This window comes from Alternaria metachromatica, assembly GCF_023757995.1.
Source record: "Alternaria metachromatica strain BMP 0045 chromosome Unknown scaffold_54, whole genome shotgun sequence".
Lineage (NCBI taxonomy): Eukaryota > Fungi > Ascomycota > Dothideomycetes > Pleosporales > Pleosporaceae > Alternaria > Alternaria metachromatica.
The window spans coordinates 90,023-104,449 of record NW_026055545.1 but is presented as its reverse complement, the minus strand read 5'-3'; the positions used below and the strand labels follow the sequence as shown (position 1 = coordinate 104,449).

Sequence of the window (14,427 nt, the reverse complement as noted above, 5' to 3'; positions counted from 1 at the left end):
CCTCTTTCAGTCAATGCCAGCGCGCCAGGACTGACTCATCTCAATGTCGTCCAACATCAACCAAGGGCCCATACAAGCCAAGCTCCTGGTATCCAACAACTCCAAATCAGGAAAGCTGCCTAGTTCCCGCCGTCGCCTAGGCCCTCCATAGAAGTACCCGGCACCGGTGTCTTACCGCAGTCAGTAAAGGTCAAGGAAAACACAACATCATATGACTTACCTCGGGGAAGTTCCACCACCGATCTACGTTTTCGATGAACTCCTCTCCCTTCTGTTTGCCATACTTTATGATCCAAGCCTTCTCAGTGTTCGAAAGCGGGTGATGGCGCCAGGGACACTTGACTCCCATCTCACAACGTTTCTTCGTAAGGTACGTGGTGAAGCAAAGGCCCAGATCGTGGCGTTGCTCGGAGCCGTACATGCCTGGTGCGATCTTGCCGTTGGCACCGTTGATAAAGCGCTGAGCCTTGGGCTTGCTCGCGTACATGGTGAAGATACGGTAATCGTAGCCGCGGAGGTCGTGCACGGTCGGTGGAAACTCTGCTGTCTCGGCGTTTTGGAGGTGCGGCAGGCCCAACTTGGGCTCTTTGGCTGACTTTGCTGTACTGGGCGTTTGGCTGGATCTGCGGTGCACCGACTGAATTGGCGCATGCTGGACGGTCGGAGTATGCGCTTCTGGACCTTCGTAATGGCGGTACGGCTCCTCATGCCTCGGATACTCAGGCTGTGGTATCTTCCGACCGGTACTCATTCTCACCGCGGGAGCAACGTGGGCCGTCTCTAGAGCGTCGTCGTCCCAGTCGACTTCGTCCTCCGCGAAGTACTCTGAACGCGAAGGCGCCTCACTGAAGTGCTCCTGATGAGGTTGCTGCGTATCTTGACTTTGGCCGTACGCTTGCTGGATGTGAGCTTCCAGTCGGCTGATATCTCTCGTGCGACTGATTCGGAAGGCAGCATCCTGCCTGGGCGACCAATGCCTATCGTCGTCGCGGTCACCGTATCGACCAGCCATAGCCTTCGCCTCATCGGCAGCAACCTCAGCATCAGTCTTGATCTGACCAACTCGGACCTTGCAAGCACGAGCTATATGTCCTTGCTCTCCACACCGAAAACAACCCTTCTTATCGGTGAAGGCAGCTGGGCAATCAGCAACCCTATGCCCTTCATAGTCTTAGCAAGGAAGAGTTAAGAGTCTGCAGGTATACAACCAACCTTTCTTATTACAAGCAAAGCACCTCTGGTACTCTGCCTTCTCCGGCTTCCGGTCTTCTCGCTGCGGCTCCACATCCACGGTCTCACGACGCAGCGGCGACCGCTCTCGATACCGGGCTCGCTCACCACGCCAATCTTGCTCATCGCGTGGATCTTGACGCCGGGCAGGCGAACGACTACGATCACGATCTCGCTGTCTCACTCGCAGTTCCTCTTCCGCCCGTGCGTAATCTCGTTTTCGGACTGCTAGCTGCGGACGGCGTCGACCTTGCATCTTCTCACCATCGACATCGTCAACACCTCTACCCCGGTCTCCCTGTTCTCTGGGTCCACGCGGTGGGGGCTCGGACGGAGGCGGTGGAGGATTGTTGGGACCGTACGGACCTGGTTGTGCTGCTGCGCGGTCTCGCATGTTGAGTTGCCGTGACATGTCTCTGCGAGAGTCAGTGTAGGTGGTTACGCCAGGTTAGCCAAGATCAATTCAGAGGTATCAAGCTGGGTTTATTGTGGATGAAGTGGAGTTTCTGTCAGGTGGGCGGTAGCAAGTCTACGTGACCGTGTATTGACGCACGGGCCAGTCACGCAGTCACGCAGCGTAGTAACGTAGCGTAGTAGCGAGGGTCTGTTGTTGTGTTGTGACGTCAGGCTGATTCCATTATGGTTTTTGTATCACAAACATACAAGCTATCCTTCGGTGCTGTTGAGGCCAGTTGATGTGGATATGTACTGCGAAGCGCTGGAAGGGGTGACACGATCGACCCTACGGCCTAAGACAGGCACATGTATTGTAGGACACAAGCTTTACGCAAGCTACGTATTGAAACATACTGTAAAGAAACAGAGACGTTAAACCCTATCTTGCGATCTACGCTGCTATCTCAGTCGTTTTCTGCCTTCTCAACAGACGAATGGGAGTCTACAATGTATTCCGTCTTTGGATATTAGTCACCGTTGCTTGTCGTAGCACTTTCTCGGTCGCTGGTCACTCCTTTGATAATAGCTGGTAATCATTGTAAGGGAATCTGCAGAGTAGATAGGGATGGCGTTGCGAGGTACTTTACGTAAAGTCGGATTATAGTGTGATTTTATCCAACGGTATCTACACTGAAACAGCTGCAATTGAAGTAGTGTAGAGTGGGAGTCAACAGAAGGAAGTCAGCGGGTATCAGGGACGAAGTCGGATTCTCAGTCATCTTAAGGGTATTTCTGAGTGTGTGTGGACGCCAGGAAAAAGATATTACAGCGCCATAGATGCAGATCTTTATGGATCATGTTGAAACCAATTGTGGCAATATCCATATGACACCGCGCACTGTCTGTCGAATATGAACTAGAACGAAATGTCATTCAACATCTCAATCACGAGGTAATACACCTCAGTCAAATCACCATCCCAATCCCAACGCAAGTATAGTGAAGTATCACAAATGCCGAGAAGATGGCGGATGTGTTCAGCACCGAACAGTATCTGGGGACTTTCTGGCGATTCGCGTCTAGTCAAGATTTGATACCCTGGATACCGAGACGCTACACAGCACTGAGCAGTTGATCCTTGGTGACAAGTTCGTAGACATAGAAATAATATGATTGCATTACTTAACGGAAGGGGATATCTGAAAAGCATTTCCGCAGAAAATCGTAAATCGTGATAACAGGTAGACAAACAGCCGCCCTGCCTTACGGACACCAAACTCTCAAAAACATTACTGTGCGTGTACGTTCAAGAAAACACCAAAGTGTGACACGTTCATCAATTACCGTGGCCCATACAGCGGGTAGGGCGGGTTGGCATACTGCTGTTGCCCCGGCGCCCGCGCATAGTCCTGCGGGTTGTATGTATACGCCTGCTGACCCTGCTGACCGCTCGGCCGCCTCTGATGGCTGTTATGCTCCTCCTTTGTCTCTTCCATCGTTGGCAGCTCGGCCGCGAATGCTTTTTGTTCTAGCCCTGGCGATTTCATACCTTCTGATGGCGCATACGAGCTAGGGCGGGAGCTCGCGGTGCTATGCGATGCAGTCGACCAGCGCGCATCTTGCGGGTTCGGTGAGTATTGCGAGGGCTCGGAGGCAGAGGACGCGCGGTTATCGTGAGGGGAGAGGTGGGAGGGAGACGGCTGAGGGTGGTAGAAGTCGCCTGGCAACTCCATAACCACGTCGTTCGTGCCTAGGAGCTGCTTAGGTGGTACGGGCGGGCCGGGCTGCTGCGCGGGCTGCGCCCATTGTTGGCTTTGCCTGTGCGGCGACAAGGGCATCTGGTAGGGTTGGGTCGGCGATGGTTGTGGTGGCGTGTGACCGTAAGTTGAGCGATCAGCTGGGTTGACCGTCTTCATCCGTCCATTCTCCATCATCGCTTGGAGTGCGCCCGAGTCGAGCAGCTCCGCCTTCTTGACCAACCGCTCGATCATGATGGTGCAAGCTGCCTTCATTTCCTTCTTGACAAAGTTCATCATGGCGACGTTGCATTTGATCTCTACATCCTGGCGAATGTAGAGGCCCTCCGGTGGCGCAGAAGAGCCCAGCTCTTTCGGCTCAGGTGGCTCGCCAATCTGGTTGCCGCCAATATGCCACTTCTGGCGTAGGTCGACGTTCGCAGGCGCGTAGGTGTGTGTCTGAAGCCCGAACGGTAGGTCGTGGAAGACACCGCGGAACTTGATTGCGCCGCTGCCCATCTTGCCAATGCCGGGTATGTATTGTATGCGCTGCGATATTTCGTACCATGTTGAGTAGTATTCGTCTGCGGGAGCGTCGCGCGGTGCTTTGATGGGCTCGTGGCCGGTGACGAGGGGGTTCAGCTCGATGATCTCGCCGTGGCTGTGGAGGAAATCGATTGCGAGCTGGCGCGGTATGAACGACGGTATTGGTGTGATTTGCACATACTGCGTCTTCTTGCGCATCATGTTCATGGCGGGCGATCAGTGTCGAGTAGGGCCGATGTAAGTGTGAGGTTTCTGCGTCAATTGCTCGAGGATGCGATTTGAGAGAAGAAGCTGCGCCACGACGGCAAAGGTGGGTAGTAATAAGGACGTTGCTGACGGTACCCCTGCTTGTGTAAGTAGGTTTGCAGGCGCTGAGCCGTGGCCGGGTCGTCAGCCCAAGATCGCCGTGACGAAACGCGTCATGCACGTGCATGTGATGTCAGAAACACCCAAGATGCACGAGTAATCTTCTTTTTCTGCTACCCTGCTGCCGTTGATGCGATCAATGACTTGCGAGCGCGGTTTGCTTGACAATGCGGTCTGCTTTCGATCGCTTTCATCATTGCGGCCCTGTAGGGCGGTTGGCGCCCGCTGTGGATCAGCCTAATTATAGGCTTGCAGCTGGTCGCCGGCAACTGTCAGCTCCATGCAGGTGCTGCTGGTGGGGGCAGGAAATCTGAACTTCATCAGCTTCTCACCGTCGCAAGCCGTACATGGCTTCGAATCACCAAGCCAGAGCTCGACACATGCCGCGACGCCAGTGCTGGTGTCCTTGGTGCCTTTCTTTGCTTTTGCCTAACGCCGGAATCGTGGCCATCCGAAGGCGTAGCGTGACTGCGCCAAGTTGTGCTCCTGGGCGGACGCGACGACTGGCATCCAAGTGGCTGAGCCTAGGACAAACAATCCCACTGTCGTTCCTCTAGTTCGATGCCACGTTCGCGGCGGCGACGGACCCTTCGAAGTCGCGATGGGTGAGATTGAGATCCTCGACGTGACGGCATAATCATGTTTCGGAAACAACAAGACCTGAGGCATCAAATCTCCTCGACCCCGCGGAGCCCCTGGATGCCGGCGAGTATGAGAGTTCAGCCAAGGGTTCAACAGTCGCGGGTTGTCGTTCTCGTGAAAGCGCAGGTGCTCGCATTGATAAAGAGTCAAGAGTGTACTTCCTTTTGACGATCGTGGTAGCCTGTTCGGTCGTACTTGTAGCAGCTAAGAACAGATCCCTTATCGACATGCGACCGAAGGTCGATGCAAGCAGGACGGTGCATGAATGCGACTGGTACCATTCTGCCAGTAAACCAAGGGCGCGTGTTCTAGTGCCATTCGAGACGTTCTGAGGTGTCCACTCGAACGATCTGGCTACAAAAACGAAGATGGAAACAATGCGACTAGGTGAGAACGAAGATGGTGAGCGTGGGAGGTGAAACATCTCGGAGCGAGTTGCAGAGTTTTGTTCCTGCCTTTGTCGAGACCCTGATGACCCTGACGCTTGTTTGGCTCCAAGGCAGGAGCTACCGCAACCTCGACCGTGGTTCATGCCATGCGCCTCTCGTAGGACAAACCACGACAACACAACCCTTCAACGACGCCATGCTCGCCTACGCGCTACACTGAGCCTACCGGATACGGCTCGCTGTGGACGAGACGCAGCAGTCGCACCAGCTTTCGCCCAAGGATTGGTATCACGTGGCTCGTAATTCGTCTACAACCCATCGTGAACCATGGAATGGGTACCCAACTCCAATATTACGGGTACGCCCACACAGCATCTGTATGAGTCAAAGACGAGTATAAATCCCACCATCCACGCACCTCCACAATTCAACCACACACACCGACAAACATGAACACAAGACCCAACCCTAGAGGCCCCTTCCGCGAAATAGGCCGAGGATGCTGCGGCAGCATCTGGATCCGCGGAGTCGACCCCTGGGTCATCAAACGCGAACACATGCATACAAACCGCTCCGTCTTGAACGACCACAACATGCATCGACGAGTTATCGCAGCAGACGAAAAACACACGCTACCTGTGCGCATACCGAAGTCTTACGAGGTCTTGGAGGCTGATAGTTTCTGGTGGGATAACAATTTCACCTGTTTTCCTGAGGGTGAAGAGGTGAGTAGGAGCTACACGCAGGAGAGGATACCCGCTGTAGGACTGCCTATTCGCGAGATGCTCATCGACAGATATTGTCGTGAGGCGTTGAAGGAAGCTACGAGGACGAGTAAGAAGAATGAAGATTGCCTTATTCGGGTGTACACGGGCAAACGGAGACCAGAAGGTCGCCCGCCTGGCATGTTCTTTAATCTGCGCAACTATGGTCTTTGCGTTGATCAGATGGAAGAGCTGGGTATGAATCCTGTTGTCATTGCGAAGACTCTGGCTGAGGCGCTCGCGCATTATTACTGGAAGGCTGAAGTCGATGCGAACGATGTTGAGTTTGTGCTTGCCCCGGCTACATCATCTATCAGCGGCGACACGCCAACACAAATGTTCAAGCTGCTGGATGAAGACCTCGTCATCTGGATGCTAGACTACGACTGCGTACGTCTTATGGCTCAAGACGCAACTGGCATCGCGCAAGCAGTCCATGCGTTCTGGCGCAACGATCCGTACTTTCCCCGACCTTTTGCGTACGGCCATACAGATGCTGATACCGAATTATGGCACGCGTTCAAGGCGCACTTCCTCCATGTCAGCAGGCGCATGTTGTCAAAGAAAGAGCAGGAAGGTATAGTCGGAAGCACACTGGATCTCCCACAAGAGTGGGTGACGCAAGTAGAAGCCGAAGGACATCGGCGCGCAGCAAGACAAGAAGAGCGATGTGAGTGAAGCAGCTGGGGCGGGACGGGGCCACAGAGTGTTCGGGTATTCTGCAGAAGCCCAAAGAAGTGCAAAAAATAAAAACAATGAGGATCGACCAGAGTTTCGAACTCGGCTGTTTTCTTAACGGGGGGCCCAGTGAAGGGGAGATAACTGCGGGGGGCCCAATGAAGGGGAGACGGCGGGGCGACCAAACTGCTCTGCGGCCGCAGTCGCGTTCGAAAGGCATCTCTAAAACCGGGTATTAGATATTCAGCATCAGAGGTTCCTGTATGATTTCGAGTGTACTTTAAGTTGAAGGGTGGAATTAGTGCTCACGTGCACTCCGAGGAGTGGACCAGTGACTAGAAAGGGCTCGATTTTTGATATTTGCGCATTCAAAATCCAGATCACGCATTCATTCATTCGTAGCCCATCTTTGCACCCACCGATCGCAAACACCTCCTCCTAATCCGTCTCACTGCCCTGACACAACAACATCCAACACCCCCTTCCCACTTCCTTCCTTCACCCTCCTAACCTCAACCCACCCCTCCTTCTCCAACCTTACAATCTTCCCATCAACACATATCCTCCTCCACCGCCCATCCTCCTCCTTGCCCTCAAACTCAATCCTCAACCCATCAATACTCTCATACCTCACATCCCCATCCTCCACATGCTTACCCCCATCATACGCTTTATTCATAATACCCATGACCTCATCGCCACTCCTTGGCGTGAAGTGAACAAGATGCATACTCCCATCTAGCGGTTTACTAGCAGGGGAGATGCAGAATGGTTTCTCGAGGTGCGAGACCATGGTTGCGAGGATGTACATGTGCTCTTTTTCCGGTAGAGCAGTCCACTGATCTCCTTCTTTCAAAACAGAGACTTTTCCCTTGTACGGATGTGGTGGTGAGCCATCGGCTGGGTACAAAGCTTCTTTCGCGGCCATCTTGAAGCGCTCGACGCCGTGCTTACGGTACTCGGTTGTGTCGCTGTCGCCGACAAGGGAGGCGTGCATGCCCCAGGAGGCTACGACGGCGCCGTGAAGGATGCCGTTGCCCTGGGCGTCTTTGGGTAGTTCTTGCTCTTTTCGGCCTTCGTCGATGAGGAGGCGGGCGCCGGGGGAGAAGGTCGCTTTGAATGTGGGAAGGGGCTTTGCTTTCCATGATGTTAGGGCGGGGAGACCCCATGCATCGTATCTTCCTGCGTTGATGGAGTGGTAGAGCGCGTTTGCCGTGCCGAGAGGCAGGATGACGACTTGTGGGGGAATGTAGGTTTGTGGGTTTGGTGTTTTGGATGAGAGGCCATTTACGAAGTCTACGATGCCGCCGTCGCCAGAGAGGAGGATGATGCGGAGGGGTCTTCCTTCATTGGCGGCAGGAAAGAGGACGGCGTCGGTGAGTTCCAAGATGCTGGTTGGTGATTCAGTGGCATGTACTTTCAACCCTTCGATGCCTGTCTCTCCATATATGCTTTCGAGGATCGGGCGAACAGCGCTGGAGAAGAATTCATCTGCGAGTCCATGACCGGAGCCACTCGAGATGATAACATGGGTCTCGCGCTTTTCCGGTGGGGAGAATGGCAGCTGTTGATCGCGAGGTCTTGTCGACACGTTGATCAAGAAAGGTGGTCTCATGGGATCTTTGTGCTCTTGTAATGTAACAACAGCCTCTGACTCGCCGTCGACGCTTTGAGTCGTGAACACGATCTTGCGATGCTGATCGTCCCCGCCAGATCTGTTCATGATGGCAGCCTAGTGTAAACAATGACTCGGCCGGACTTTTTACTGTAGTGCGATTGCAAATGAGTAAGATGATGATCAGTCCAAATATGACCGGAAGTTGATCCGAGGGACAGACGTCCAGTTCCCACGAGATGCAATGTCACCCACGCCATGGTGTGGAGATAGGCGTGATAGGCTGGCAGCCCAATCGCGCAATCCCACCTGCCCCATTTTTCGTTGCGGTAGACGCTAGTCCGCGTGCGTCATGTTCAATAACGGCCTCGTCGTGAGACGAAAAGCACGCATCAATCTGAAACTATTCTGTCGGAACAGATTTTAATGATAGGGGCTGAACATTACTTCCCGTGATTGTTAACATCGCAAAGGATTTCTCCGTCAATTCAACAGTTGTTAGATTCGGGCAGCGGCGTCAGCAAGGGTTACGTCATCACTTGGCGATACTACGCAGCCGCCTGCGCTGGAGGAACTCAGCCGCGCCTGCCAGCTACACCAACAAATTCACATTGCGGCGCAGCCAGCCGACGTCGCATTCCACACCTGTCGGGACACCATCAGGCCCCTCGCCTCCTGTCCACGGAGACACGACCGTCCGCACCAGCGACAGCAAACCCATCGGATCCGCGCAATCGCGCCCACCACACGCAAACCGCACATGCGACCCTAAGCCCTCCCCACAACAACAACCCACACGACCACCGCCACCATGAACGGCTGGCTAGTCTTCATCAACATCCTGCTCCTTCTCCTTTCCTTCTCCTACTTCGGCTGGTACTTCTACGCCCGGTGGAACGCCTCCCGCAATGGCCTCCCTCCACCCTCCATGAACCCAATGATAGCCTTCAGCCGCTCCTCTGACGCTGGCGCAACCTCAAACTACCCTGGACCCGCGCCCACGGGCATCAAAGGCTGGTTCGACACCCAAGTGCGCAAGTTCAAGAACAGAAACAACCGGTACACAACGGGTAGCGGCTACGAAGACGCCGGCTACAGCGGCGGGCGCGGCGTGGGCGGAGGCCGCGGCGCAGGAAGCCGTCTTGATCCTGATGAGGCGTGGAGTTCGCGCGTGGGCGACGAGGCATACTATGAAGAGCAGGAACTGGGGCTTCATGAACCGGCGTCTACTCATGGCGGACAGACTGCGAATCCGTATGCCAACCCCACGCCGTACAACAATGTCGAGCCAAGTCGCGGACGCAGCCGCACACGCGATTCCTACGACGAACATCTCGATGCGCAGAGTGGGAGGAATCCGTTTGGCGACGATAATGCGGCGAGTCTGAGGGGCGTGAGTCCCAGGCCGGTGCTCGATGCGGATACGAGTTATCGGGGTGGTGCTACGGCGACAATGCCCAGTGTGAGCAAGCACAGGAAGGCGGGTAGTGTGGATAGTGTAGAGAACAGCCCGACGGAGAGTCGGAGGAGCGTGTTTAGGGAGGGTTTGTAAGGTGATGAAGAGTTTGGACGAGGATCCTCTGATACTATACCTATGTTGGGATTGGGCTGGTGTTTTTGAACTGGCGGGGTCTTACCCGACGGATTGGACTTGAATGATATTTTGTTGTATTTCAAGCTGAGCGGGCAGTGCTAGATGCTATGTTGACAGTGTTAGTGCGGATGCCGACATCACTGCCGTGTTGATGGAGGCCTTTCACAAAAGTCTGAGACTGCATGACAAGCAAGCCATTGGTCGCATTATGCTCAGCTGTGTTATCTGGAAGCATGCCAAGCAAAGAGCTCAGTGGCTACGCAATCAAAGCTGAACTCCAAACTGGAAGCTGAGAACCCTGGCCGCAGCTACATGCAGCTCTGTTGCAACATCAGAGCGAATGAGTGCCAATCTAACACATGGCTAATGCTGACTATCAGTCGTAGGCGCCTATATCATTTATGGCCTCCAGAAGCCGGGTTAAGCCTTCTGCGCTTGCTCTTCTCAGCACGAAAGAGTATTTACGTTGGGTAGAGGCCCCGTCGTGGCCCTGCCTATCTTCCAAAATTGCCCATGTTATCATTCCTCACTGGATAGTCAATCCATCTACAAAATGGAGGCTTTTGGTGTGATCACCGTCTCCCCGCCCCCCAAAGGATATCCAAAGCTTGCGATTGTGATGGGAGAAGACCCGGATGTCGCCATATTCCGACGCTTTGGGGCTTTGAACGCGCTTGTTTTGATGCGTCTCCAAGCTGAGCTCATTGAAATCGAAAAGACGTTGCGAACCAAGCAAGGGGAAGACGACAATGCTGGTCCGCCCAGAGGGGATTACTCTACAAATCTGTTCAAATTGAACCTGGAACATACGAGCACGGAGGGTGATGATGACCACCCAAATCAAATGGAACTGCTGAAGCGGGCACAAGCAAAGTTGGAAAGATACCGTTCGCAGCACATCACCATCATCTCGTCTTCAACTGCTAATCATCTGTTATAGACAGATTGCTTCTCACTACAGCGGAAGTCACGAAGTTGCGACAGCCCAGTGACAGAAGGTTCAAGTTCCTGCGGAGATGGCTGCGCACGAATGGACGTGGAAAAGACTTCCAGGAAGATAACGACCTTCTCCAAATGTGGAGCGACGACGCCAAGCACGATATGGTGGCCTTGACGCATGAAGACCACGACGACAACGTGCCATCAGCGTGGTTCGTCCCAAAACTCGTCAAAGCATACGACTATTTCTTCAAATTGGTACGTTTTCATGGCATACCGGACGAAGTTGGAACTGACGAATTACAGCTACGCCCGCTTTTCCCTACCACTAAAATCCAAGATCCCGAGGACTACGATTATACCACGTTGATCGCGGTCGTGACGTGGACGTTGACCCTTCTATCGACTGTCGCCATTTCGCTGCTTCCAAGCCTCATCATCCTCTGGTTGTTCCATGTGAAGAGGACTATCACTAGGATTTGGATCACTATAGTGGCTACGATTTGCATTGGAGTTCTACTGAGAGTCCTCGACACCGCGACGATCAAGGAGATATTCGGCGGCACAGCGGCGTATGTTACTCTCAATATTCGATCGTGATCTTGAAACTGACTTTCGCGATAGATTCGCGGCCGTCGAGGTCGTCTTCATAGGTAGTGCCAATGGTACCTATGCTGGTTCATGATCAATGGTACTGCTCACACACGCTGAATTCGCAGTTCTAGGTTGTGTGTAGTATGCCTCCATCCAGATCCAAGCGTAGATGGTCGAATGGCTTTGACGACTGTGGCGCTATCTTCTAAGCCAGGCGTTGGCGTTCGATGCGAACAAGGAAATGAATCGTATTTCTGAGTACCGCTATGTGCTTCTGCATACTCTACAACGCAACCAATTCGCTCCTTGCACGACCTAAGAAGACCTAGGGTGCGTCTCATCAAATGACGCATCTTCCCCAACAACAACTCGATACACCACCCGCGCATACTTGTCCGCCTGTTGCGATTTCTCAGACAACCCCAACTGCTCAAACGCTGATCGCGCATGCAGGAAGACGTCTACTAGACGATCTTCCACGTGACCCCATCCTGTGATCACCAAAGGCGAAGACTTGCGGTCAAGCCCGGTAAAAGTGAAGCCCAGAGCCTGGAGGAACTTACCCATGGTCTCCAATGCTTTGCCGTAAATCAAGCGTTTCATATAAATTCGTGTCAGCAGGAGGTACGGACTCCACAGGAGGAGCCGAGGCACTTCCTCCGCCGGACGGGCGTACGTCTCGTTCAGCGCCTCGGCTAAGCGCTCGATCTTGTTCGTAAACCGGATTCCTGTCGCCGGAGATTTGCAGAGTTCGACTCCTTGGTTCAGCAAGTCCTGCCTCTTCGTGAGGTCCGAAGCTTCGGTGGCTTTGATATCTTCGCAGAGCGGGCAGTTGCAAATGAAGCCCCAGGTTTTCAGCTCGTCGTCCATCTTCGTATCGTATTTCCCGGTCGGATAAACATACGGAAATGTGAGTTCTGTGCCCGCATCCAGATCCTTGGTCGCGCGGATGAACATCATGTCTCCAATGAAGGTTCGACAGACGTTGCCGAGACAGCTGTGGTTGATATATGAGGCCTTAATCCAGACGCCACAGTCATGGAGGTCTTCCTTGGGCGTCACTCTCCCTGCCATTCGGTCTTTGTATATGTTCAAACTCGTGAGGGGACAGGAGAAGTTGTTGAAAGCCTCGATTCGTTCGATGAGGAAGCTGGAGGAGCGTCGTATTAGTCTGCCAGGTCAATCGACTTGAGTGGTAGGGCGGTACTTACGTGTCCACTACCGGCTGATCATCTACGCGCTGTGTGGCGACCGCTTGGTGATTGCCATGATACAGTGTAGTAAAATCCGGAGCCAGGGAGGGGTTCTTTAATAGCTTCTGCGCGATCAGTCGGATAAGGTCGGCCCTGACGCCTGTGGCGTCCAAATCCGACTCGACATTGACCAAGCGGGTGATGCTTGCGTTACCTTTTTGTCCATGGTCAAGATGAGCGTGGCTGAAGGCCTTCTCACACAGCACCAAATCGCCGACTTTGAGGGGCTTGGTTGTGAAAAGACCGCGACCCTTGCCTTGCACTGGGCGATCCTCTACAGGCGCAGTGTACGACCCGTGATCTAGATGAGGTGGTCGAAATTTTGTTGCTTCGCTTCGGAGGTGTTTGAAGTCGTATCGTCCACTATTACACTCATCGCAACGACGCTGAGCACGAGCAAGCGCATCGGCTGCGTCTTGGTTGATCGGAGATAATTTGCAGAGCTCTTTCAGCAGCTCGCAGCACTCGTCGTAATGGCGGAGGTGGTACAGTGCCTGTGATGCAAGAAGCATTGCCGTCTCTGATCCTTCTTCACCGAAGCTTGGGTAACCAGTATCCCAGAGCGCGGCCTCATACTGCTTGGTACTGAGGTAAGCCAATGATCGATTCAGCTTGATCACCTTGATCTCGTCGGGAGTAGGCGATTGCAGCAAGGCGGCTGAATACCTGTCCTACATGTTAGCGCACTCACTCGCTCGTTTGATGCAATACTTACCTGTAGATCGCTTGCCAGTACTTTTTGCCGTCTATGAGAGCATTCCCCTCTAGCTCCAAAGTTTCTGCTGTTTTCACCTCAGCGTGTCGCGGTCGTTGGAACAGATCAGGTACTATCGTATCATTGTCTGAGAGAAACACGACATCAGAAAGGTGGTCCACTCGCAGACTGTAGTCTCCAGCTGCCGTAAACTTGAAGAACGGCTCCTTGATGAGAACAACCGAATGCTTATCGATGATATCTGTGGCTGGGCGGGTTGCTTCATCGTCCTGCTGGTACAACCGCAATGGTATGACATCCCCGTGCTCGTCTTCCGCCAGAACCTCAATCGCTGCCATGCGTTTTGGAGACGTGATGGACCGCAGTACAATATAGCGACCGCTATGGTGTCGTTCAAGCCGAAGGTCTTTGATCGCGATAGGCTGCAAGTTCTTGAGAGGGACGACGGAAGGCGGATATGCCCGTGGTAAGAACGATGTGTTCATCAGAAGCCTCTCCTCGCTATCAGAACTCGCTGTTCCAAGCCCCTGCGCCGGTAGGAAGGCTGCTAGCAATGCATTCTTGTTCTTGCGGTCTCCGGGAATCTTTCTTTTCATCTGCTTAGCCAGTTGAAGCAAGTCTTGGTACTGTTCCATGGCTTGCTCAGGCTCTTTGAGGTTTGCGCACACATCCATTGTTCCGTAATCTCTGATGGCGAAAGATGTGAAAGTAGAGAGATGCCTTTTGTGGCGACCTAAGGGTTTTTCACCCCAGACGCTTGATTGCCAAAAGCGCTCGCCTTGTGTGTTGAACAATCATTTTCAGAGGGAAGCACATGTGCTTGTGCCATACCTCGCGTGCACATGAGCAAGCCAGGCTGAACGTGGCATCTGCTACAAGTATACATCCACTATCTTCGATACACGTTTGGCCCGGTACTTGTGACATGTTTTTCACAGAAGTCCGCGATCGTGCTATCGTATGTGCAAGG

At 53.5% G+C, this 14,427-nt stretch overlaps 7 protein-coding genes across 7 annotated transcripts; 3 read left to right on the top strand and 4 right to left on the bottom strand.

Annotated features, from left to right (window-relative positions):
* Positions 1-119: 119 nt before the first annotated feature.
* J4E83_010896 (uncharacterized protein) lies at positions 120-1,642 on the bottom strand (the record flags this gene model as incomplete). Its single annotated transcript, XM_049337774.1, has 3 exons — positions 120-170; positions 221-1,137; positions 1,495-1,642. 3 exons carry the CDS (start codon positions 1,640-1,642, stop codon positions 120-122), a joined length of 1,116 nt encoding a protein of 371 aa, XP_049183129.1.
* A 1,324-nt stretch (positions 1,643-2,966) lies between these two features.
* Positions 2,967-4,115, bottom strand: J4E83_010895 (uncharacterized protein; the record flags this gene model as incomplete). Its single annotated transcript, XM_049337773.1, has 1 exon — positions 2,967-4,115. The coding sequence occupies one exon, from the start codon at positions 4,113-4,115 to the stop codon at positions 2,967-2,969; it is 1,149 nt and encodes a 382-aa protein (XP_049183128.1).
* A 1,639-nt stretch (positions 4,116-5,754) lies between these two features.
* On the top strand, positions 5,755-6,747 carry J4E83_010894 (uncharacterized protein; the record flags this gene model as incomplete). The annotated part of the gene is made up of 1 exon (XM_049337772.1): positions 5,755-6,747. The coding sequence occupies one exon, from the start codon at positions 5,755-5,757 to the stop codon at positions 6,745-6,747; it is 993 nt and encodes a 330-aa protein (XP_049183127.1).
* A 448-nt stretch (positions 6,748-7,195) lies between these two features.
* Positions 7,196-8,470, bottom strand: J4E83_010893 (uncharacterized protein; the record flags this gene model as incomplete). The annotated part of the gene is made up of 1 exon (XM_049337771.1): positions 7,196-8,470. The coding sequence occupies one exon, from the start codon at positions 8,468-8,470 to the stop codon at positions 7,196-7,198; it is 1,275 nt and encodes a 424-aa protein (XP_049183126.1).
* A 703-nt stretch (positions 8,471-9,173) lies between these two features.
* J4E83_010892 (uncharacterized protein) lies at positions 9,174-9,914 on the top strand (the record flags this gene model as incomplete). Its single annotated transcript, XM_049337770.1, has 1 exon — positions 9,174-9,914. One exon carries the CDS (start codon positions 9,174-9,176, stop codon positions 9,912-9,914), a length of 741 nt encoding a protein of 246 aa, XP_049183125.1.
* Positions 9,915-10,509: 595 nt separating this feature from the next.
* Positions 10,510-11,580, top strand: J4E83_010891 (uncharacterized protein; the record flags this gene model as incomplete). The annotated part of the gene is made up of 4 exons (XM_049337769.1): positions 10,510-10,843; positions 10,897-11,153; positions 11,202-11,467; positions 11,520-11,580. The coding sequence occupies 4 exons, from the start codon at positions 10,510-10,512 to the stop codon at positions 11,578-11,580; spliced, it is 918 nt and encodes a 305-aa protein (XP_049183124.1).
* Positions 11,581-11,804: 224 nt separating this feature from the next.
* On the bottom strand, positions 11,805-14,131 carry J4E83_010890 (uncharacterized protein; the record flags this gene model as incomplete). Its single annotated transcript, XM_049337768.1, has 3 exons — positions 11,805-12,639; positions 12,701-13,408; positions 13,458-14,131. The coding sequence occupies 3 exons, from the start codon at positions 14,129-14,131 to the stop codon at positions 11,805-11,807; spliced, it is 2,217 nt and encodes a 738-aa protein (XP_049183123.1).
* Between the last annotated feature and the right edge of the window lie 296 nt (positions 14,132-14,427).